The sequence below is a fragment of the Bemisia tabaci genome, chromosome 7 (assembly GCF_918797505.1).
Source record: "Bemisia tabaci chromosome 7, PGI_BMITA_v3".
Classification (NCBI taxonomy): domain Eukaryota; kingdom Metazoa; phylum Arthropoda; class Insecta; order Hemiptera; family Aleyrodidae; genus Bemisia; species Bemisia tabaci.
The window spans coordinates 31,878,989-31,902,903 of record NC_092799.1 but is presented as its reverse complement, the minus strand read 5'-3'; the positions used below and the strand labels follow the sequence as shown (position 1 = coordinate 31,902,903).

At 37.2% G+C, this 23,915-nt stretch overlaps 1 protein-coding gene across 1 annotated transcript in view; it reads left to right on the top strand.

The window, feature by feature from the left end:
- The window catches only part of LOC109032129 (nose resistant to fluoxetine protein 6), a 29,663-nt gene continuing 5,748 nt past the window's right edge, over positions 1-23,915 (top strand). The window contains exons 1-10 of the mRNA XM_019044100.2: positions 1-183; positions 6,301-6,561; positions 8,461-8,675; positions 13,202-13,419; positions 16,275-16,369; positions 16,893-17,092; positions 17,860-18,020; positions 20,475-20,643; positions 21,570-21,763; positions 22,862-22,991. Coding sequence (XP_018899645.2) covers positions 66-183; positions 6,301-6,561; positions 8,461-8,675; positions 13,202-13,419; positions 16,275-16,369; positions 16,893-17,092; positions 17,860-18,020; positions 20,475-20,643; positions 21,570-21,763; positions 22,862-22,991 — 1,761 coding nt within the window. The 5' untranslated portion in view covers positions 1-65. The remainder of the gene's footprint in view (positions 184-6,300; positions 6,562-8,460; positions 8,676-13,201; positions 13,420-16,274; positions 16,370-16,892; positions 17,093-17,859; positions 18,021-20,474; positions 20,644-21,569; positions 21,764-22,861; positions 22,992-23,915) is intronic.

The window sequence follows — 23,915 nt, the reverse complement described above, 5'->3', positions numbered from 1 at the left end:
GGCGCGATCAGTCCAGTCAGTCCAATGATGTCGTGATCAGCTGATCGCATGCTCGCTCGATCATTATGTCCAGCGCGTGTTTTCGGCCGTGCGCATGGCGGGTCCTAGTGTGCTTTTCCGCGCTTCTAGCCCTCGGCTCCGCTTTTGAGGAGATCGACGATAGAGTCGTCACTAAATATCTCAGTGAGTACTTTCATCATTCAAACCTTGGAAAGCAATTGAAACGAACTAAATAAAAATTTTGCTATACGTTATTAGGTATTATGGGTTAGCGAAGAGCTCAAAGGTTTTTGGCTCCTCAGAGCTGAGGGGAAACTAAACACTAGCCCATGACACTTCTTGAAATCGCCACCGGTTCTAATAATTTTTTCCTGGAAATCTTGTTACTAAGCTTCCTAAGTTTTTATACAGCATTTTTTCGGCACATCCGTTCCAAAAACTTTGAGCTGCAGGTTCTGCGTGTGATTTCATAGTAAAAATCGTGTTCTCATTGGTATGCACGACGAACTTTTTCGTTACATCTCGTCGCTTCCCGGGTGACAGAACTATACCCTATTCCGATGTTGCAAAATATAATCTCATTTGTTTCACACTGAAAATTATCGCAAAATTTTTGTCTAAATTTTGCCTAGAATTTGCAAGAGTAATTGGACCACATTTTGCAATTAGAACTAGAATTGTAGGCTCATTATAGAAACAATAATTGTGCCATTTGGTTTGTTTTTTATGTATAAGCCAAAAATTGTAGTTCCTTATTAAAAAACGCAGCCCATTTAGTGAAATCAACAGTAAAAACTTTCTAGCGGTTTCCGAGCGGGAAAATGCATTCTAAGTAAAAATTATACATAATAGTAATGAGGATACGTTCTTTTGTCTGAGCACCAACGATTCGATGAGATAAATAGTATACGTTTTATGGTATACGCGAATACGCGAGCGACGCTACTGCTTTATCAGAATTATAAACGTCCACATGGACGGTAAACGTAAACGTAATGGGCAATTAAGCCGTTCAGTGCTTCTTGAGTAATGTTGAGAAGAAAGTGGCTATTGACCAGCATCTCTGACATGCCTGTGTACGGTGACTACTTGTTGATCAATTCGTTTTACGCGGTTTAGGCGTGGGGACAGATACCTGGTACCTCGTCATCTTTCTGACCGTTCCTAGTGAGCTCATTTCAGCGAACAGTCAAAGGATAAAAATATTTCAGTTTTTCGTTTGTGTTGTCGTTTTTAATTCCAATTAGGCGCACTGGTATGTCGACGTTGAAACTGCACAAGTTTATTTCAGTTTACAACTTACAGACTTACTTTGGTCCTAATTTTTCCTCTGTGCGTAAAGAATATTCTTTAAAAATTATAAACGGCAGTGTTGGTTGGTTCTCGTTAGATAAATTAAAATGAGAGCGAATATTTTTTAAAAAAATACGACCGAAATACGATTTTTTGCAGTTTCTTAGTCGCTTTATGAAACTTCCACGAGGGAAAAATAATTTATTCACCAAAAAACTAAAAATTCAAGTTTCGGTACCTACCACAGGAGTGTTTCAGGCACATTTTGAAACAAAAAAGCATCCAAACTCGTTGAACCAAGCCAAAATTGTGAAAATTTGAAATATGCAGTTTAAATAATGTACTTTTGTGGAGATAAGGCTGCTTAAAATTTCCAATCTCGAAGCTTCAATCTAAACTTAAATTTAAACTCTCAAGTTACTCCTTCGTCTAAAACAAGAATGAACTATACTTATCATGACTTTTTTCTGAGAATACTGGAAGTTTTTTTTGCATTGGAAACTCAACTTTCGATTCCTCGATCCAACTTGGCAAAAATCGATGTTTAGAAAATGTTGTCTCTACGAGAGCTCCGTCTCCCCACGGCAAGTGTAACAGATTATGGAGGAGATTTACTCTAAAAAAATCATAGGTTTACTACATATTAATCACTTCCTGATACAGCATGCCTTTACTTTTTATGACATTTTAATAAACAGGATTGTGCCTATCTCTGACCGGCCTCGCGTCCTTATCTTGAACTTTCTCCGTGTGTTCATTCAATGATAACAGCAATTAAAACTTGCACAACTGATAACGTTCCTTCAAATATTCTTGCATCTTGTTTGAAATTATGTTGTTCCTGTTAACGCACCACAATATTGTTGCCAAGGAAAATATCTATTTTTACCCCCAAAGGCAGCCCACCCTTAAAATTACCTAATGACGATAACTATACAATAACAATTCAAATTTAACCATGATAATTTATTAATAATATTCGAGAGTAAAATCTCGATTAAGTTTTTGAGAGTTAAAGTCATACTGGTTTGCATAGTCGTTTGAAATAAGTTTATTCGTCGTTGAAAAATCCTAGCAGGATTATAACTGCTCAAACATTATTCGTCAATCACAAATTTCAACAAAAGAAAGAGTATCGGTACGGGTAAGTAATAGATCCGAGAAGAGACAGAAAATGCCAAAATTATGATGCACTCCCTAAAATTTAGGCGATCAATGAGAAAAAAAAATCATATATAGAGTAAAGGAAATTCAATTATAGGATGGGCCCAAAAATGGCAATACGTGAAAGGTTGGTATTTGTTTATAGAGACATCTTACTTGCCTTTCAAGTGACAAGCACCGGTGCCTAACCTATTTAGCAAAATTTATGCATATCCACGAGTGTACCGCCAAAGTTTAGCGGAAAAGAGAACTTCATGAATGTGTTTTGAGACTTTCACCAATGTGCACGCTTAGAATAATGGCTAACTCATCTAATGGTGCGTTCCCTCTACATTTTAGTTCCTTCTTCATTTGGGACCGTTTGTTCGGCAAATGAATGTATTTGCATTAGAATACCATATTACTAATGGTGAATTTTTTATCATCATTAGAATTCAATCCCCCCCTTCCCCATCCGCTCCCATGAACGTCACTCGTTAACTTGTGTAAGAGAGAGCAACTCTTGCACGTTTGGACGGAATTTTGCGATTAAGAACTTACACGCAAAAGCACCTATTTGAATAAGGAAACTAACGATACTTAAGTTATTTCTAAATAAGCCAAATATTGTAGTTTCTAATTGCACAATTCAGTCCGTCATTGTTGTTTTCAATATAAATTTTCATGAATCTTCACGAAGTTGATGTCACGATAGTTGATATAAAAAAATTCACATAAACTTTGAGAGCTTAATGTAACCTGTTATTGGACTTTCAAAAATTCTAATAGCACAAAATTGTCGATCTCGCTCAATTCTAGAGAGGAGCGTTTTTCAATGTGCAATATTTCGCTAGGGCACCGCGGCATTCCTGCGCATTCCTGTGAAAACAAAAACAGCCCCTTCATTTTTGGTGATATGCAATATTGACAGCCCGGGGGCACGAACAGTTGTATCCCAAAACATACGATAGTAACTCATCTACGTTCCACCACTTCCTTTTGTCGCATGGGCTCTCTTGATGTCTGCACCTTGTGAGCCGCGGGGCAATCATAAAGTTGCCTTATCATGGGCGTTTTTTGTTAGGCCTCAGTCAAATAGACTGTTGGTTTTTTGGCTAAAGAATATTTATTCTTTTAGAACATATCCCACAAAATGTCCTTAATCAGTTCAGACATTCCAAATCATGAAAAGCTGCCCTCCAGAGATCCGCTGTTTTCCAAGCAGCAAATCCCTGGAGCCTCTCTGTGAAGACACTATTTCAAAATGAGCGTACTTTAGTATCATCACTTACTTAATCACTTATATTCTTGAATCTTTTGTTTGAACTCGTGTTTTTGCTTTTTGTCTGCGGTGTAATTTGCGATTAGTGAGACCGTTTTCCTCTGAATACAAGGAAAATAATTTAACCACCAAAAAATAATTTAACCTCTCGCTGATTGCATGACATAATAAAATGAAACTTAATTTTACGTCTTCTTCGCTTCATTTGAAGCCGCGATGATACGTACAATTTGAGGCGATTAAGATCTTACACTATAGATGCGGAAAGCAGAAAAGCGCTCCTCCGTGGGGCACTGAAAATCACGATTCCTTAGCTTTTATCCCGCCGTGCTGAGGAAGAACACCGTATGAACATTCAAGAGTTGCCAAATACTCCCGGATAAAATATTATTTTTGAGGAAAATTACGCATATATTCTCCGACTCTTTTAGATATTTTTAATTCAATTGTGAACAAAATTTTCTAAAAATTTGGAAGAAAATTATTCACTCCAATAAATTGCATATTTCATCGAAGGAAATTTGGCGATGCCTCAACATTCATCCGACGTTCTTCCTTAGCACGACAGTATTCTGCCGTGGTAAGGAAGAACGCCGTATGAACACTCGAGAGTTGCCAAATTTCCTTCGATAAAATGTTTCTTTTGGTGGAAAGTTAGGAATATTTTTCCTTTAAATTTTCTGAATCTTCGGGTAAAATTGTGAACTAAATTATCTGAAAAATTGGGAGGAAAATATTCATAAATTTACCAGGAAATTCGCGTTTTATGAAAAGAAATTTGGCAACGGCTGATGGTTCATACGGCGTTCTTCCTTAGCACGGCAGTATTAGCCTGGATCGTTTTATTATTGCTGACGAATCTTCCATTCGATTGTTTATTTCTTCTGGGCTGCTCCTGATGACTAGGGTCTGATTTAGTGTCCGATCACGATTTCATCTTCTTCTTCATCTTCATCTTCTTCTTCTTCTTCTTCTTTTTCTCCATCATCTTCCTCGCAGTGCGAGATGAGAGGTTCGCGTGACCTTCGCCTCTGGTTGGTCCGTGGCGTCAGTGAGCCCTGATGACGCGGCTGTGAATGAAATCTCAGAATGTCGTTACGTTGAATTTTAATGCCATGTTGCGATTGTTGCGGCCTGCCGATCAGCAGTTACACCGTCACCGATCCAATCGGAACATTAGTCTGTGGCTCATGTTCCTTTGTCCTTTGTCGAAGGAAATAGTCGATGGAAATTGCCGAACATGCAATTATTGCGTAGTCATCTGTATTAATACTGGGTTCGACCTTATCCGACAGGTGTTCTAATATCTTGCACGCTGTAAAATGATAAATTTATTTTATAAAGCCAGAGCTAGACAAACACTCTGGATTTTTCCACGATTCCTAATTGGGCTACATTTTGCAATTAGGAACTATAATTTCTAGATCATCAGAAAAAACACTTCTGTGCATAGGGAAATCGATGGTACATACGTTGTTTCTAAGTTGAACCAGAATTTGTAGCTCCGAATTGCAAAATGTGATCCAATTTAGCCTGTGTGAAGCATCATATTATCGCCAAAGTGCGACACCATAAATCTTCATTTGCGCCGATCTAGACATCCTGACATAATTTAGTTTTCCAACAGAAAACTATATTCAACTTAATTTCTTGAAAATTATTTTAATTTTTCTGCTCAAGCGGCAGAATACCCCGTGGAAATGTCTAACTTTAAAGTTGACTTTTTGGGAAAATAAAACAGGAGCAGAGATTTTGAAACATCGCGATGGAGATAAGTAGTTCCGCACTTTAACCATCGACTTGTGTTCTCTAATGCGACCAAAGACTTGTTCAAAAGCACACGTGGATCGGCTGAATCTGCACTTATATCACAAGTAGTGTATTCACGTGCATAAGTAAGGGAATATAGCAGTGCGAATTTTATCGAAATAATTATATCAACTTTGAAAAATGATCACATTGACAATGTATTAATAAAATATATTCAGGGATGTTCAAAAATGTATTCTCAGACGAATTTTACTAGTATGAACCCATCGCTCTGCCTTAATTTTACCTCGTGTTATTATTATTTTTCTTTTTTAAAAAAAAAAAAAAAAAAAAAAAAAAAAAAAAAAAAAACCTAAAGAGGACTTTTGCTCGAACCTTCTTTTTTTCAAACTTTTGCCAATATTTAAATGAATCTGGTCAAAAATCGGCTAGCCAATAGCCTTTATCCAGCTTGTGATTAATAAAAAGTGGAAAATGGAGCACCAATCACAGAACATTCGGTCACCAGGTCACCTGAAGGTTCATATACGGCGTTCTTCCTTAGCACGACAGAATACTCTCCGTGCACTGAAAAAAATAATATGCTGTTTTAGCACCTAGGATGTCAAAAATGTGTCTTTTGATTCCAAGATGCTGTCATTGCTGCCCTCCCAGTTAACTTTACATCCTGTGAATACTAATTCAACTGCGTGGACAATCAAGGCAGCATCATAGGATCACCAGACAGATTTTTGACATCATAGGTGCTAAAACAGCATACCATTTTTTTCAGTGTGTTTGTTTGTGTTTTTAATAAATTTCTGTGTGTTCAGGTGTTTCGACGAAGAACCACTCTATAAAGACGCCGAGGGTTGGAGATGGAGACGAAGTGTGCCTAAGACCGAACTGCGGCACGAGCGGAGGCCCGAGTCCCTTGGCGGGAGCAGCCAACGCGTCCGAATATCACCGATTCGTGGCCAATTTCCCGTCACCGATCGATTTCCTTCCGGTCGACAGCCGCGACGAAAAATGCGCCGCCGACAGCCGCTCCGTCCTCTACAACTATCAACTTTTCCAGCTTTGGGCCCTCAGAAGTAAGTCTTTTTTTCCTATACCAATGATCATTCCACATTACTAGCCTCAAAAAGAGTCTTGATCCCCATTCTCTCAAAGTGAAATTCACGGAAATAATGAAAATGCCGATTTAACAATTTTGTAGTTAAAAAGAGTGTCAGACATGTTGCAATGTATATTTTACAAAGAAAAATTGCTAACTCAACCACCCGCATGGTTAAATTAGCTTTCCAGTAGTGTAAAATGTACATTCAAAACATGTCGGACATACTTTTTAACAGAATTTAATTGTAAAATCAGCAATCCATTTTTTCCGAGTTTATTGCTGCAAAGGTGGACTGAAAAGATTCATCGGAAAAATTCAAGTTCATCTAATGAATTTTCAAAAACTTTTTTGTTTGATTCCTTCGACTTTTTTCTGGCTTTACGTGAGATAATTTTTGATAATTTGAAAAACTGTAACATTTTCTCGAGTTTTTGAAAAAAAACTTTAAGAAAAAAAATTCAGACGGATTTTTTTTTCTTTTTCCTTTTTTCGTTTCTTTTTTGAAGAGTACCTATAATTAAGTAAATTGAAAATCCTCCCTCACGAAAGTCTCCCCTGAAAACACGAAAAATTATCCAGTCATGGGGGTCCAAACCTCCTGGACTTTCTTCCTCCTGGCAGCACTCAGAGACAGGGTCGCTTCAAAAAAAGCATTTTAGTTTAGCCGAAGAATTTGATTGAAATTTAGTATAGGCTGTGTTTGTTCCGTAAAATTGGATGGAGAAAAACCAAGATCGCTATTGGAAGTATCGTCAACAAATGAATATAGAGATAACCATCGAATTCCATCATATATTTCGATGCAGAACTGCATGATAAAAAAATAAATTCCAACCAATGCAAGTGAGATGTAACAAAAAAAATGAAGTAAACATAAAATATGGAGTAAAATTACATATGATTCGATGAGAGAAAATCTAACAGTCAAAAGTGTTGTTTAAGGGTAGGAAGTCGTTAATGGGAAAAATTGTAACTCTTTGACAAGAACGAGTAGGTATACTTTTGCTGAGCGAATGTTAATTTCACCTCTGCAAAAAATTGGTGGACGACCTTACCAGTAGATTTTTTTTCTGCTGTTTCTGTTTCGTAATCGGCTCTAAGCCCTGCTCTACTTATTAAAAGGATATTAAGGTATCCTCGCTCTCAAACCCCAGAATGCACATCCTCTGGTACAGCATTTTTGTGCAGGTACCAAGCGTTCATCTAAATTTGATTGCCCGAGGAAATTATGTTGATCATCGAAATCTCCAGAATGTCGCAGTGAATGATTTTGGTATTAATGAATGTTCGTATTTTGTCATAAAGTCGTATATAGCTATGACCTCCACAGCTCTTCACTCGACCGACGAAAATGAGAAAGAGAGGTAAAATGAGAGGTAATTTTGATCGCTCGGAGGTTTTCAAGTATCGTCATCTTCCGGCCAAAGTATCACATGCGCCACGCGACATTTCAAAATTTCCGCTGCCATTTTAATTTTTTACAGAGAATTTGCTCAATAAAGCTGCCCTACAATTTCATTGAATTTTCTTTGTGCTGCCGATAAAATTCAGTGAAATTTTCAAACATTTTCAACCAAAAATTTCTCTGTAAAAATTAAAATGGCGGTGGAAATTTCGAAACGTCGCGTGGCGCTTGTGATACTTCGGCCGGAAGGTGACAATATACTTTCAGACAAAAAGCCTAAAACTCGAGGACGTCTTTTGGAAAATCAGGGCAAAACTAGCAACGCTACCGTCTAAATTGCATGATTTTATATGGAAAAAATTTCCCATTTTAGGATCTGTCACGTAGAATGTATTCCTTTGATAAAAGTAGGATAAAATATGTACCTATCATTAACCTGGCTAATTTCCATTTCTCTTACTTTTCTAGTGGTGGACTCGATGGCCAAAGTTCCATCAGGACTGTTGGAGGGCAATGTGAATCATTTAGGCCATTTCGACGAATGCGTAATGGCCAAGGCCGACGATGACTCATTTAGCGGCCAGTACTGTCTGGCTGCAGTCAAATACAGACTCCCAGAAAATTTGAAACATATGGATCAGTTGCTTCATTCGTACTACTACATGAACAGTGATCTTGATGATGTGAGTATGATTGTACTTTTATTCATTAGCCAATTGTGCGTGTCACAAATTCAATACAATTTTTGATACGATCAATATTTTGCCTCCATAGCATTAAGTGAGAAAATGAGTTTCCCGGGGAACAAAGTGCGGTATCATCCATTGCATCGGTTTAAATAACTTTTTTTTAAAAAAAATAAAAACTATCTTCACACTTTTATGCGCTCACTATTAAAACCATCAAAATTCGATTCTTTTAGAGGCGCACCAAGGATCCGTTAAATAGAGAATTTAGAGGTGTCTGAAATTTAATGAATTTTATGTTTGGAAACTCCTGAGTGAACTAAGCACGAGTATACCCTTGGTTTATAAATTGAGCAATTTTTGAAGGAGATATGACAAAATTATCTAACCTGCCAAAATACATATGTTTAAATGGGAAATGCCGCCATATGACGTCACTAGGCGGTGCATTTTCTCATTTTTATATCGACTTTTGTTTCCCATCATAGAATAAAATTACAAATAATATTGCGAAATCAGCTCTTCAAGCACTCTCAAATGAAGCAATAAAAAATCTGCGTGCAAATTCTCCATTCATATGTTCTTGTTCCAAAGCTATTAGCATCACACCGCTTTCTGAATTAGTCGATTTTTGTCTAGTTCACAGCGGAGAGTAGAGAGGTCAGCAATCATAACGGGTCCGAAAGTGTAACAGTAACCTTTGCGGGTGGCCTTGAGAAGGTCAACAACTTTCGATTGTTGCCGTTGAGCGAGCACCAATGTGCTCGTGCGCGCGCTACGCGATGCAGATTGCATCAACGACCGCTGGACTATGCATTTTTTCGTGTGCCGTTACATAACGTTGCGTTAGTATACAAAGCTTTCGATAGCTTTTCTCGCTTGCAGGGTGGGTTAGAATTTTTAGTTGCAAGTCTCCTGTCACGTGTCTTATCATTTTATCTAAAGATCAGTTTGGAGATACTTCAGTCGATCAATATAATTAGTTTAAGGTTCGCCTCCGCAAGCACTCCATGAGTTAATCTAAATAGAGCGGGCGACTCCCCCCCCCCCCCCCTAACTGAAAACCTCTAGTTTAGAACAACTTCAATGATAGTAGGTATAAATCTACGATTAACCCCACAAATTTCTGAACATTGTCCAAAATAAACTCCTAAACGATTAATTGAAAAATTTCATTGGTTTAATCGCCCAGGAACAGAATCAACTTTTACTCTAAATGCAGGTACAGTCGAAGAATGAAGAAAATCTACAGATGAAACTGAAAGTCGCAATTTTGTGCTTTAGTTTTACAATCGATAGAAACAAAAATCAGGATCTTTCAAACGAACTTTGACAACAATGAACATTCGCATGTTTTAAATGGAAGAGTCCACACCTTTATAACACTCTAGGGGACAACTTGAGTTATATTTCCATATTCTGAATAGAACGAGCTCATCTACGGCCTATCGTGTGTTAGTAGCCGCAAACTTTATGGATATCTGTTCAATGGAACGGTAGAATGAACTGTGGCAAAAAAATAAATAATCAGGGGGACAAAGAGCTTATAGTAATGATTATTTTAGAGAAAATTATTGTTAGCATTGAGGTCCCCTGCAAAACTTTTTATTGTACAAGTTGAAACTTACCATTATGATATTGACCTAATCGGATATTGAAATAGTAATGCGGTAAAAAAGAAAAGAGAAGTTATCAGAAAAGCAGCGACTTCATCTATACAGACTGAAACCCTCCGATTGCCGGTGGATTCTGAAAATGGTCCGGAAGATCTCTATATATGACTTCGGCAAATGATAAAATTTTGTTGGGATAGAACAATTTTACAGGAAAAAACATTTATCGTAACATTTGTATGGCAAAATTAAAAAATATTCATTCTATAATCATAAATTCTGGGAAGGAAAATAATTAAATGGATAAAATAATCAACAAGACACATTTCAGTCGCGTTTATGGTATTCTGACTTTTTATTTTGAAATTTAGTTTCACTTTGGTCTTTTTTTAGGAGGATATTCGCACATTCCTCCTCTAAATGCAATGCTGGTTGCGTCTGAAAAATTGCACAGAGGATGGAGAATCTAATTAGAAGAGTATGGTCTTTCGAATGACGTTAAAAATAAAAAGTGTCCTTGGGTCCATAGCTCATAAAACACGCGCACAGGTGCCAAAAGAGTCGGAAATCTCGAGAGGGCTCGAAATTGATACTTGTTCCACGTGAGGGACCATTAACAACCTAAGTGATGTCATAGTTGGCTCTGCGCAGAGGCCACTTTTGGACAGGGCAGAGGCATCTAACGAAACCAAGTTGGCATCAGCCCACATTCAAAAATGCTCACATAAATTTTCGCATAGTCCCCATTTGGTCGCAAAACTTAGGACAGGGAGTTCAAGGGAAGGAAATTCATCAACTATGACGCACATTGCACACTTGGACAATTCTTTCTCCGCAAAATGATCGATGAATTTGCAATAAAATTATTGCAATTGATTTTTACGTCATATGTAATGATAGATCTGTCGTTGTTGATAAATACGGACGTCTTGCCTCTGTCCTCTTTTATTGAAATGATGATTTTTTTTTTTTTTTTTTTTTTGCTGGTTTAATGGCTTCGTGTCTAGCACCTTCAGCCAACTTTAGACAATGTTTAGTGTCCGTAGACATCGTGGGATCTCCATGCTCCAGGCTTTTCCAATTTTCAGGGATTAGGGCCGCAGAGAATCTGTTTCAGCAGATCTACTCGTCAATTCCGTGAAAATTAGACGCCACCCCCGGGATTCGAACCCGGGACCTATTGACATGATGATTTTCAATAATCCTCCGTCGTTTTTAATTGACGCAGCAGGCTGATTCTCCTCCTTCAAATCGTAGTTTTTGGTTAAGTATTACGAGGATTTTTAATTCTCTTGCATATTTGTTATACATTTTTGGCAATTTTCAGAAAATCAAATACTAAATCCATTGGTAACAGATTAAGGACCATTGTATCAACAAACCAAGGATCATAGTATGAAAAATAATTTTGGACGCATCTCATAAAATTGATAACTCAAAACGGATAGTGCTCATAATGTCAAAGATCACGATGCTACGAAACAATAAAATTACACGAAAAGTTAGATTTAAAAGCAGATAAATTTTCTACGTGGGCCGTTGATGAGGCCAAGTTAAGTTAGGTAAACTTAGTTTGAGCGAGGTTAGGCTTCATGCGGAGCGTTAATGCCTACAATAAAGCACAAATCGATTTCTTGAGTTTCATTCCCCCCATGCTCAAAATTTTATAGAATGTAGACGGTGAAATTTTTCGGTTGAGCATACGCAGCGTCAATAGTCGTTAACACCGTGCATAGACAGACGCCTCGTTGACATCATGCATGAGCACCAAGCTCTAAATCCAAATGATAATCGATTATAAGAATAGTATCAGGAACATTTACATGAGGAACATTCAAAGTTTGAAGAAAAACTATACATTTAAAATGATCCTTTCGCCTTTGCACCCCAAGAGGATATTGTTGAAGCTTTTGAAAAGCAAAGTACATATCGACGGTGAAACTACCAAACCACGTATCTCGTTTGCGGTGTTTAAAAATCTACGCTCACATTTTATTTTTTTGAAGTAGACCAAATCAATATCATTCCTTGAAATTTTCACGGAATTTTCTCCGCACAAAGAGGAAAAATCACAGAAATTTTCAAGACTGGATGTTAAGTAGTTTTTCATTTAAAAAATAAAGTATGACAGGAAGTCTGCGACGTCGCAAACCGAGATACGTGGTTTGGTAGTTTCACCGTCGATATATACTTATAGTTCAGTGAAAAAGACCCTGAGAGACGCCATGTCTCGACTGAGATTAAGCTGTGCAAGATTGCAACACACTAATCACTATTGATAGACATTCTGTCTCGCTTTAGAACGGTAAACATGAATGAGCACTAGCCACTAGACCGATTTAATTTCCATAACCTGTGCGCACCTGATGTAGCTCGTTGAATTTCATTATTTTTTATATCCAGGCAGCCTCAGCTTCTGTGTGATAAAGATGTATAGGATTTTTGTCGGATGCTCAAAACCCATCGTTCGCCATACGAAAGAACGTAACTGCTTTTCAGTGTCGCCAAATTTCCCCTCCCAAAATTTACTTTTTTTAAGGAGAATCTTGGACATTTCTGACTGAAAATTTCACTAATTTTTCCTCAGATCTCATACAAAAATCAGAAAAATTTCGGACAAAAATTTCTTAGGTACATTCTTGTAAAAAATTGAATTGTTTTAGTCAATTTTGCAACCGCAAAATGGGGTTGCGTTCCTTCGTTAGTTACGTTAGCCGTAACGAGACACGCAGTTTTCCGGCATTGGCAAGTTCACCCAAAATTTTCCCGCGTTGCCAAGTTGGACCAGCAATCCATTTTTTTGTGATAAAGCGTTTTGTGTGTTGTTTTGAATCATGCTCATGTTTGTTGAATTTTTAAGAGACACGGATCCACAGCACTTTCATAATGGAAGCTTTTTGGTGTTTTCAGCCTGGTCACCGTATTCCTCACTTCTCGAGTAGCGACTGGGCTCTGTGCGTTCCGACGAGCTGCTCTCACACTGACGTCGAGCGACGGATTCGGCAGGTGCTCGATGGAGCCACGCGGGACTTCCACTCAGGCAACTTCTCCTTGGACGTCGTCGTCCGACACGATATGTGTCAATCAAAGCACCAGATCCCCCCGGTCCATCTCACCTCTCCTGCTGTGTGAGTGTAGCGCCATTTTCTTTCGATCGTCCATCAAACGGACCGCGTTCATCAGAAAGGAACCAAGCCACATCAGCTATTGTCAAAAACTGGGCATTTTAATATTGTACAGGAGAACGTTTGCGCGGATTACTTTGGGAATTTAAAGGTATTTGCTATGTACTATACCAGGGCCGGATTTACCTACTTGCCGCCGCCTGTATTTTGCCGTTCACTTCTCATTCGTTTTGAAACAGCAATAAAAACAATCAAATGAACGTGCCAGTGGGGGAGGGGTGCATCAAACGCGTTTACTTGTGTTGAACACATTTTTTTGGGAAAGCCCTGTCAACACTACTAGCAAAAGTTCACGGAACTTCGCGCGAATGTTAAGTCTCGTAAACCTATCTCTGTGTGGACAAGTCCTTCCATTCATAAGAAATGAACGAAAAAATTATGAAAGAACAAACATATATGTGGATTAATGATTTTAACTTCCACCAGTTCCACCGCCTCACCGCGCAGACCGCACCGTGTTTGGCGCAATGCGTGAAGTATTCCGACAGTCTTGTAGGCGCTATGAGTTTCACGCCGACCGCTGCTGAATGCACTGTGTTTGATGCAATGCGTGAAGTGTTCACGCAGTTCGCAGGCGCTATGCGTTTCACGCTGATCGCACCGTGTTTGCCGCGATGCGTGAAGTATTCGTGCAGTCATGTAGGGGCTAATATGTGTTACATGCCGATCGCCGCGCCGAGGGCTTCTTCTTTTCATCTCAAATCCTCGTCATCATTTCTCCTTAAGTCGTTTCAGGCCAAATTGTGTGTTTGGTTTCTCTCTTAACTCGACTAATTAAAAGTGCTGTCTCTTGTATCACTGAATGACGACAAAATTATAAATTACTATACTCTCAGGAAATGAGAGATTTTGTAGCCTTTTCTCGATTGTAATTTTTTTTCTGAATCCAATTTTTTTTATACCTACATTTAAAAAAATTGCAAAATTTGCAGCCCCCTAGATTTGCCGCCATGAGCCGAAGCCCATGTGGTCACCGCCACCCCCTTAATCCGGCCCTGAACGTTTGTGCGGATTACTTCGGGAAGTTAAAGGTATTTGCTATGTACTATGCAGAAAATTCACTGAAATTTGCACAAAAATCCGCACAGCCGTTTCCATGTGCAAAATTGCCGAACTAAATTTGGCAAAAGCTAATGTGGTTTGGTTCCTTTCTACTAAACGGTCCAAATATATATCTTTTTGATGAGGTTGACGGTTTAGAAAAATGTTGTGGACAAGTACCTTTAGACCCTTCACCTATGCGACTCTCCGAAAATTCGTCGCACACAGATCGGCACCAATAATAACTTCTCAGAATACTCAGTATTCTGAGTACTCAGTATTCAGTGCTAATATGAAATCGCCATAGGAAGAAACATGCAAGAATAGAAAACAAATTCCCTGTTTTTCTGTCTCGCTTTTTTGCGCGCGACAGATAATTCGTCGCCTACCTGACATAAGGGCGTAACTACAATCTGCAATGAACCCTGCCATCCATACAACTTAATTCTTTTCCGGGCTCATCTCAATGTGTATAGTTACGCCTTTATGTCAGCCAACCGACGAACTATGGTAACGAATGGTCGCGGCAAGCTTTCAAAGTTCGGCGACTATGAATATTTTTACGTTGCTAGATTCAACATGTATCATAAAGTCAACCAAAAGGTCTTCGGGCATGGAAAATTAAAGTAATCCGACTTAGCACTTAGCTCATCGAAAATTTAAGTATGTTGTGCCGTATAAAATTCACATCGTCCACAACGACATTGCCTATTTTCATTATGCGCTCAATTAGAGTAGTCCCCGCTGATTTGAAAAGTGGCGCGTCAATTTGTATATTTTACCGCGCGCGGCACTGAATTGGCGGGAACCAATAGGAAGTCTCGATTTACACGCAGGTCGTCTGTGGTGTTGAGTAGGTTATATTTTTGTTTACAAATTGTTGCAGCTTGCGTGCAATGGCTCATAAATTAGAATTTTGAATGAAACATTAAATTGTGTGACCCAGTTCAACGTAATACACCTTTAAAACAGCATTCCTCCCTTGTTTACGTTTGCACTGATAGAGTATAAATGTGTGTGAAATCTGTAGTGATGGGTATGTATACCTACCTAAATATCAGTTAGTGCCTAGTGCTTCTACTTTTCCAAGAATCTATCTGAAGCTTCGGAAAGTAAACTTCCTCGTCAGAACAGCTTTTCTCTTTTAAATCATTCCATCGCATTATCAGGCAATATACAAACATTACAATACCTAAGTTCACGGAGCACTGACCGTCGCCCACTCTTGTCATTTGATGCTTTCTTTCTCATTCTTGTTGAAGGTGTCTTTACGATCTCACTGAAGTTTATCGAGGCTAAAATACGAATTGCCGTGGAAAAATGGTCAGAAACATTGAAGACCCTTAGAGCACTAAGGACTTCAGAAAAATGAGGATATTCAAATTAAATGCTCACGCAATGGAAAAGTGTCGAGCACGCGTTTCTACGTAAAGTGTCAAATTTCAGTCATGAATGCTTTATTTGTAAAATGTATGATGAAAAATCTCTCATTTCACCTATTCTTATGCAAAATGAGTGTTTTAAACGATTTATCTCAGTTATAACCATGTGTAAGTTAGTCGATGGACTGTGCTTCATTTTCAGCTTTTACTGCTTAAAATGTCACAACCGTCGCCGGCATGATTGGTAGGTTGCAATGTTTACAGCCAAATTTCTGGGGAAAAAATAACTCCAGTGCCTGTAGTGACCTTCAACATGATCGTTATGAGGTTCTATAATTTCTGCTAATGTTTTACTTTTTATTATGTCTCTTGCAGGTTATTTTTCTTGTTCTTCCTCTTCCTGTGCATGGTGGCAACTATTCTGGATTACAGGACCAGTGCATCGGAAACAGAAACTCCCAAGTTGAATGGTAATTTTGTGCCCCTCTGGGTAAAGTATTATAAGTATTCTTTTCTAAAATGTATTTTTTCAAGTTTCAGAACAAATTTGTTTCAGTGTCACATAGTTTGCCTCATTTTGAAATGAAAGAGCAATTTCACTCAGCATTCTCTATTTACTTGGACCAAACTTGCCTCATGTCCTGCACGTTCATGTATAAGAAGATTCAGACAAACTTCTACAAACTTTCCGTAGCATATGGAAGTTTTTTAGTCCAAAAGATTATTTTATTCAGGTGTTTATGGGAGGTTTTCCTTTCTGGTTTTCTCTTGACTGGTTGAATTATTTTTCTACTTTGAGAGGAAATTATAGCCAAAAAAAGACAACATTAGATTCAGAACCACGAAATATTTTCTAACTTTTGGTTTTTTCCAGCTTGGATTTTTCCTCAGAATAGTAAGGATCCAGCATTGCTCTACCATATGATTACTTGCACCACTCGGACTACATTTCTTGTGGTTTTCTCTTACTTTTCCATTTTTATTGTTCTTTAGAAAAGGGGCTGGCAGGCAAATTACTGTATGCTTTTTCTGTGCGTCGCAATTTGAATGTTATTTGTGACATGAAACCAGGACCAGGAGAGATTCCGTGCCTGCATGGCGCTCGATTTTTGGCTGCCATTGCTCTGCTTTTATCCCATAAAACCATGGCCCTATTTTACATACCGTTTGTGAACAGAAATCAGATGGTTACAGTAAGTATTCAAGTTCTGTTTACAATTAGTGAAAGAAATATTGGTACGTCTGATTTGCAATTGTAATGACCTCTTTTCAAGACAATGCGACTCAAGCAATACTTTTTACTCTTTATTCCTTCAAAGTTCACAAATCAGCATTAAAATTATAATTTTTCAAGGGGTAATAAACACCATAAGATCAGGAATTTTATATCTTCCTTGAGATATGTTGTAAAACCAGACATGGTGGGACCGAGACATCCCATGTGCCATTTTTGAGATATCTGTGGTTGGAAATTATAAAAAATCAGGTCCCACATATCCATCTGTGGCAGAAACAAATGGAAGGTATGTGGAAAACTGAATTAATTATTTATGTGATGCAAGCAATAACTGGTCGTCCAGAGTGAGAAGGAGACAGATGGCAAAAGGCGGAAAAAATGGATACGGTAGATGGAAACCATTCTCTATAAGACTACTTGTTGCACAGAAGGGACAAGATGATCCATGAAGTGATGGTAAAGTGAGGAACAACAGTGATTTTGCTTTATGCTCAATTGGAGACTGTGCCAAAGTCTTGGAAGTAATATCTTGAAAATGCATCATAGCAACTTCAATTGCATAGGTAGCATAACTTTTGATTAGAATGATCAGAAAATTAACATTTTGATTTCATCAATGACCGAAAGACAATTCTTTTGAGGAATTTGCCATCTCATTTATATCAGCGATTTCTGATAGTATGCATTTTCATGAGTTTTTGTTTTTTTCCCTCTTTCTGATAGAATATGAGTGGAGCATGGTCTGTGATTGGAAGGACTGCCATCATTTACACCGATGTATTCATCTACATTAGTGGAATTTTAACAGGAGCCAACCTTTTAAAACAACTTAGCAAGAATAGCAAGCTGAATTTAGTAGACATCTATGCCAACAGATGGTGCAGGTTTGTTTTTTTTTAAAAAATTTTCTGAAATGCAAGTCATTTCTCCCATGTATTTTAGACCAAACAAGTTCATACGGCGTATTCACCCTTTTTACATCAAGACAAAAATGTATCAATTTCACCTTATGACGTTGAAGACAGAGCATTTGAGTCATTCAAGGAGATTATTTCAACTTCAAAGCATTCAGTAAGATACGGGAATTTTAACAGAGCCCCAATTTTCTCAAATTAAAATTGATGTAAATTAAATTCATTTCCGATTCCCTATTCATGAAAATCTTGAAGTCCACTAAACAAACATATCTCCATAGCATTTCCGTTTAGATGAACAGGGATCTTGCTTGGATCTTAAAATAGTATAACTGCAGAATTTTTCACAGCCAATTATGGTTTGGGCCGAGCGAAAAGATATGATCTGTACAAAATAAACTTCTTTGCAAGCACTGGAACCAATAACTTAAGCTTTCATGGGAGCTGATGTATGTGCATGAAGTTTAGTTTTATTAAACTGTCTTGTCTTTTACTTACTTAGTTGCTCCAAAGAAAAAGAAAAAAAAGCAAGGACGACTTACTCATGTTGTTTTTTTTTTTCTTTTTTACTCGTGAATTACCCAGCACAATTGAATTAAGTTCTATAAAAGCTAATAATGTCCACTTTTCCAACTTTGAGTTTTTTTATTTTCGTTAATAATACTTTTCAAGAGTTAATGTAATCTTGAAACTGGTGTAAAGACTTATTTTGGGATTGTAGGGACAAGGGGGAAAAAGGAGTGGAAATAACGACAAAAAGAACAAGAAGACAAGTGGAGATGCGTAACCATAGAAACATATATGCAATCGTAAAGGGATTAAGGTAACCCCAAAACATGCCTTTGCACCTCATGGTCCATTTCATGATCGTGCCTAACCCTGATAAGCATTATCGACCAAAAAAAACTCAAAACTGGGAAAATAGAAATCAGCTATTTTTAAACAGTGCAAATCAATTGCAAATAAAAGTAAGTAAAAATATTTACAACGTCATCGTGAAGAGTATCGTAACATACGGGAGTAAGGTCTGGCAACTCAAGAAAAGAACTGAAGACATGCTTAGGGCAACTGAGATAGACTTTTGGCGGAGGTCCGCGGGGATATCGAGAAGAGAGCGTATCCGCAATGAAAAGGTGTGCGAGATGATGGGTGTGGAGAAGGACAATGTGCATGATATCAGGTCCAAGCAGTTGGTCTGGTATGGACATGTGCGAAGGATGGCAGACGATCGGTTGCCTGGTATGCAGACAGCACGTCTACAGAAAAAAGGGCTACAAAAAAAAGGGCTACCTTTTTTAGTCTACAGTCAAAACGTCTACATTGAAATGCCTACTGAAATTATGTCTACAGATAAATATGTCTACGGTTTGTTTACCCACTTAGAAAATGTCAAAATATTAATGTTGGCCACTAAAAATATATAAAATATATTTATAAAATAAATAAAATATTTATAAAATACACATGATATTTAGAGGGTCAATTATTCGCGAAATGTGACTCACAATTTTTACGCATCAGCTTCTGCAGCATCCACAGCCTCGTCCTGTCTTTGAGGATACACTTTCAAATGAGATTCTTATCAGACGACATAAATACGTACTTTGACCTTTTTGGAGTAGGCAGTCAAACCAAAGACATTTTAATACCGCAGACATATTTTTCTATAGACACTATTTTAATAGGCATTTTCATGTGGACATTTTGACTGTAGACCAAAAAAGGTAGCCTTTTTTTTTGTAGCCCTTTTTCTTTTAGACCTACTGGCCGTAAACCGGTTGTCCAAGCAGGTTTTTGATTGGGCTCCTCCCGTGAGGCGACAGCGTGGACGTCCTGTGAAAGGTTGGCGACAAGGGGTGGAGGAGGAGATCAGAAGGTGCCAATTGCCTGATGATCTCTGGGAAGATAGGGGGTAATGGTGATTGGGCGTCGCAGAGCGCGAGACTGCGCTATAAAAGCGGCTTTATGTATGTAAAAATAATTTTAAGTAAAATTAAAGTAAAAAGCTGCAGTTTTTAGTGGAAAAAACAGCAATCCTCAATCTATTTCACTGGTCCAAAGTCATGTTTGTGACTTTGCACAACATGAAATTGTTATTTAACAAAATTTTTGGTTGCTCGGCTAAAACATGAGTGCATGCTAAGCTCTAAGATGCTAGTTGCTTTCTGTGAAACAGCACTTTTTCCTTGCAGCCAAAATTCCCAACTTTTATTCAATCTAAGATAAAATGTCCTTTGTCTGTACATAAAAGTCATCTCGTTTTGAAAATTTTCTTTAATCATTTACCATGTCTCACCTTTACTGCAACCCTTGGTATCACACATTTTTTGCACCCTAATGGAAGAACTTGTCACCTACTCTCTCTAATGAACTATCCAATAATGTTCTATCAATCTAATTTCGTCTGTTTTATTATCTTTCCAGATTCACGCCAAACCTACTGGTAGTGATCTTATTTTGCACTTACATACTTCCATCCCTTGGATCTGGGCCTATGTGGAATCTGGTGGTGTCTAGGCATGCCGATCTGTGCACAAATAATGCTTGGCGAAGTCTCATGTACATACATAATTACTTTGGTTTCGAAAATATGGTTTGTTTCTTATTTTCACAAGAGTAACTATTTTTTTTTAAAGTGGATGCCTGTACATTAAGACCTCAATTTCTCGGATTTCATGGGACAAATGAATTGCTCCGATAAATCGCAATCTGATAAATTAAGGACTTTCTGTATTAATTGAGTGTATTCTAGAGGCAATTTTGGTAAGATCCTTTTTTCAAATATGTAAAATTTTTCCCAAAGCTGTGAGACCTAGAAACAAAATAATGCCAAGAGTGAAACTTTTGAATTTCACCCATGAAATTGGTGTAGAGCTCATCAATGTGTAAAATTTAAGACTACCTAATTAGAGAATCTCATTTTCTTGATGAACCTTATGCTTAATACTTTTTACATAAATGTGTTGTAACTGTAGAATAGATTTCTATGTAATGAGGAGCCCTCTTAACTTTCATGGATTGGTTATCAAAGGCTGAAACAGAGTGACAGCATATGTATATGTCACTCTAATTTTTTGTGTGCAGTATGATGATGATTAGGAGTACTTGTAAAAACTGTATGTAATTATTTGCAGGAGTGCCTGAGAATGTTCTGCTTTTCGGGTAGAGAAAACACTCCCAGATATGTTTCCATTGCTACCTTTTCATCGCTATTCTGCTCCTCTACAGAATTTTACTAAAAGGGTCTGTTGCATGCAAGAGATACAGCCGAGTTAGTAAACTTTTCCTGGGTAAAATTGCAGGAAAATTACAATGAGCAACTAAAGAAAATCCAGAATCTGCTCCTTAGCATGCAATCTGCACAAGTTTGTACACTTTTTTCATATTTCCAGTGCTCGTAGGCAGTGTGGAATATAGATAAATAATAGGGTAGCTCCTTTTCTGAATGACCTTTATCACCATTCCAAAATTTTTCATGAGTTTGTAATCATATGTATGTCTATATTTTTCTGTTAACAGTGCTTGACTCATACCCATCAACTTGGTATTGACATGCAATTATTCATCGCTGCACCACTGTTTGTGTACTGCATGTGGAGGTGGCCTAGATTCGGAATTCCTTTCACGATTGTCATGGCAGTCCTATCCACAGCATTAAGGTTTTATGTCTCTTACCAAAATAATTTGACTGTTGTTATCGTTTTTGGAATCTCGTAAGTATAAGTGTAAACTTTTATTTAACTCTTGCCTGCTGTTGGAGTAGGGATTTTGTCGAAAATTCAGATAAATCATCTTAAAGCAGTCAAAATTTGTAGCAGAGGCACGTTTTGTTTCTAGAGGGAATGCATCAATAAGTTTACTTTGATACCATGAATAATCATGTACATATTTAATTAAATGTTTTTGCCTCTTAACTTATTCTATTCGCAAATTGAAATGAGAAACAATATACTGTAAATTCACCAAAAGACTCTTAAAATCTAAAGAGCTCAAAGTTATTTTGAAGTGTTTGTCTTGTTCCAAAATAATAGTTTAATAGATGGTAGGTTAATGAAATGGTTATTTTTAGTCCGAAAGTTTTATTTTTCAATTTTCAATCAAAATGAAATATGTACATAATAGGAATAGATATCACTGGCAAAATTTCCTTAGAATATCAATGGCCAAATGCTATAAACACATATCTCACCTTTGAAGGTGAGATATAGAATATAAAACATGATTGTAGATTCTTAAACATTGACTTTTAAAAATCTCCAATCATGTTGTATTTTCTATGAGGAACGTCAGTCAAATGTTTCCTTGCGGTTTGTGTAATTTCTTTAAAAATGAGTAGTGAAAAAATATTCACACAAAATTTCAATAGGAATTGTTAGTTAGTTTGCCTTTAAAATCTTTAACCTTTTGGTTAAGTGGAGATCTGCAACATTGCAATCTGAGTTGTCCATTCATTTACTTTAGCCCTAAAATAATTGTAATGATAATGTTTAATAATAATTGTGGTTTTTGTGTACCCTTAAATAGTTTTCTAAGCCAAGCCTCGCTTTTAGTACGTAGAGTGATCATTTTGGTTTGAATCTGGGATTTATTAGTACCTGAGTGCATATCCTCTGCATCGTTTACGAGTTAAGTCAAAATCCATAACATTTGAATGAGGAGATTTATTTATAAGTAAAACTATATTTGTGGTCTTTTGTCTGAAATTTCTCATTTTCAATTTGTGCTCAATATTTACAATTTTGCCCGAAAAGAAATGCTCATTATCATGATGTCTATGTTTGCCTCCACTAAATGAAGTAAAATTGTTACAGGGTGTCACAGTTATTTGATGTAGCTAATTTATCGTACATTCTACCAACTCATCGGTTGACAATTTATCTGATGGGGACCTTGACTGCATATTACTTGCACCATAAAAAAGACCAGTTGAAAATTTCTAAAGTAAGTATGTGTTCATGTCTTCTTTTTTTTTTTCTTCTTCTTTTTAAGGATTTTAAAATGTATTATCAATTCAAATCTGAGCATTATATTTGAATCAATCATTTTTAAAAAGGAAAATGTCCAAGATCTGTCTTTTCTGGAGAGAAAAAAAACTGCTCTACAGTTATGATGCAACTGTGAATTTCTGAGTAATGTTCTGCTAGATGCTCTAGTAAGTGAACTAAATAAATTTCTCCAAACTTCTCATTAAAATGAGCCTGCAATATTGAGTTTTTGACATGTATCCTGTTTGAAATCAATGGTATCATAGTATGAAATTTTATCTGTTTTTTCACTGATGAAAGGTTCAGTGATTTTCGATGAAAGATTGAAAATAGGTTCTATTGTCTGGAGTTTTGGCGTTTTGTTTTGTTATTTAAAATAATGAGTGATTTCACAGCATGAAAAAAAGAAGATAATTCACCCGGAGAAAGCAATTTTAATTGATATACTTAATAATAAAATTGAATGACTACCGAAGGACTGTTGAAACACTGAATTTAACAGAAATTATGAAAATTTTTCCTAAAACAAACAGCCTTTCAAAAAGGCTGCTCTTGATCTTCCGTGACAATGCAAGTCATCGATAATGGTGACGATTGTTATGGTTTTCTATGATGATTTTCGTTGGTCACCGCCATGATTGTCACTGCAAAAACGAAAAGTAAGAGAAGAAGGAAGCATTGTTACAATCATTTTCATCAGTCACTGCATCAATGACAATGGCAGTCGCGGAAGGAGTATAAAGTACCTAATGGAATAGCTAGTTACCTTAGCTTCATAATCAACATGTATAATTTGTGAATAATACCCCAAAAAAGGTTCCTTTTTGAAATCACTGTAGTCTTGGTACCTTTCGAGAGGCGCATTTTTGGAAAGTTATTG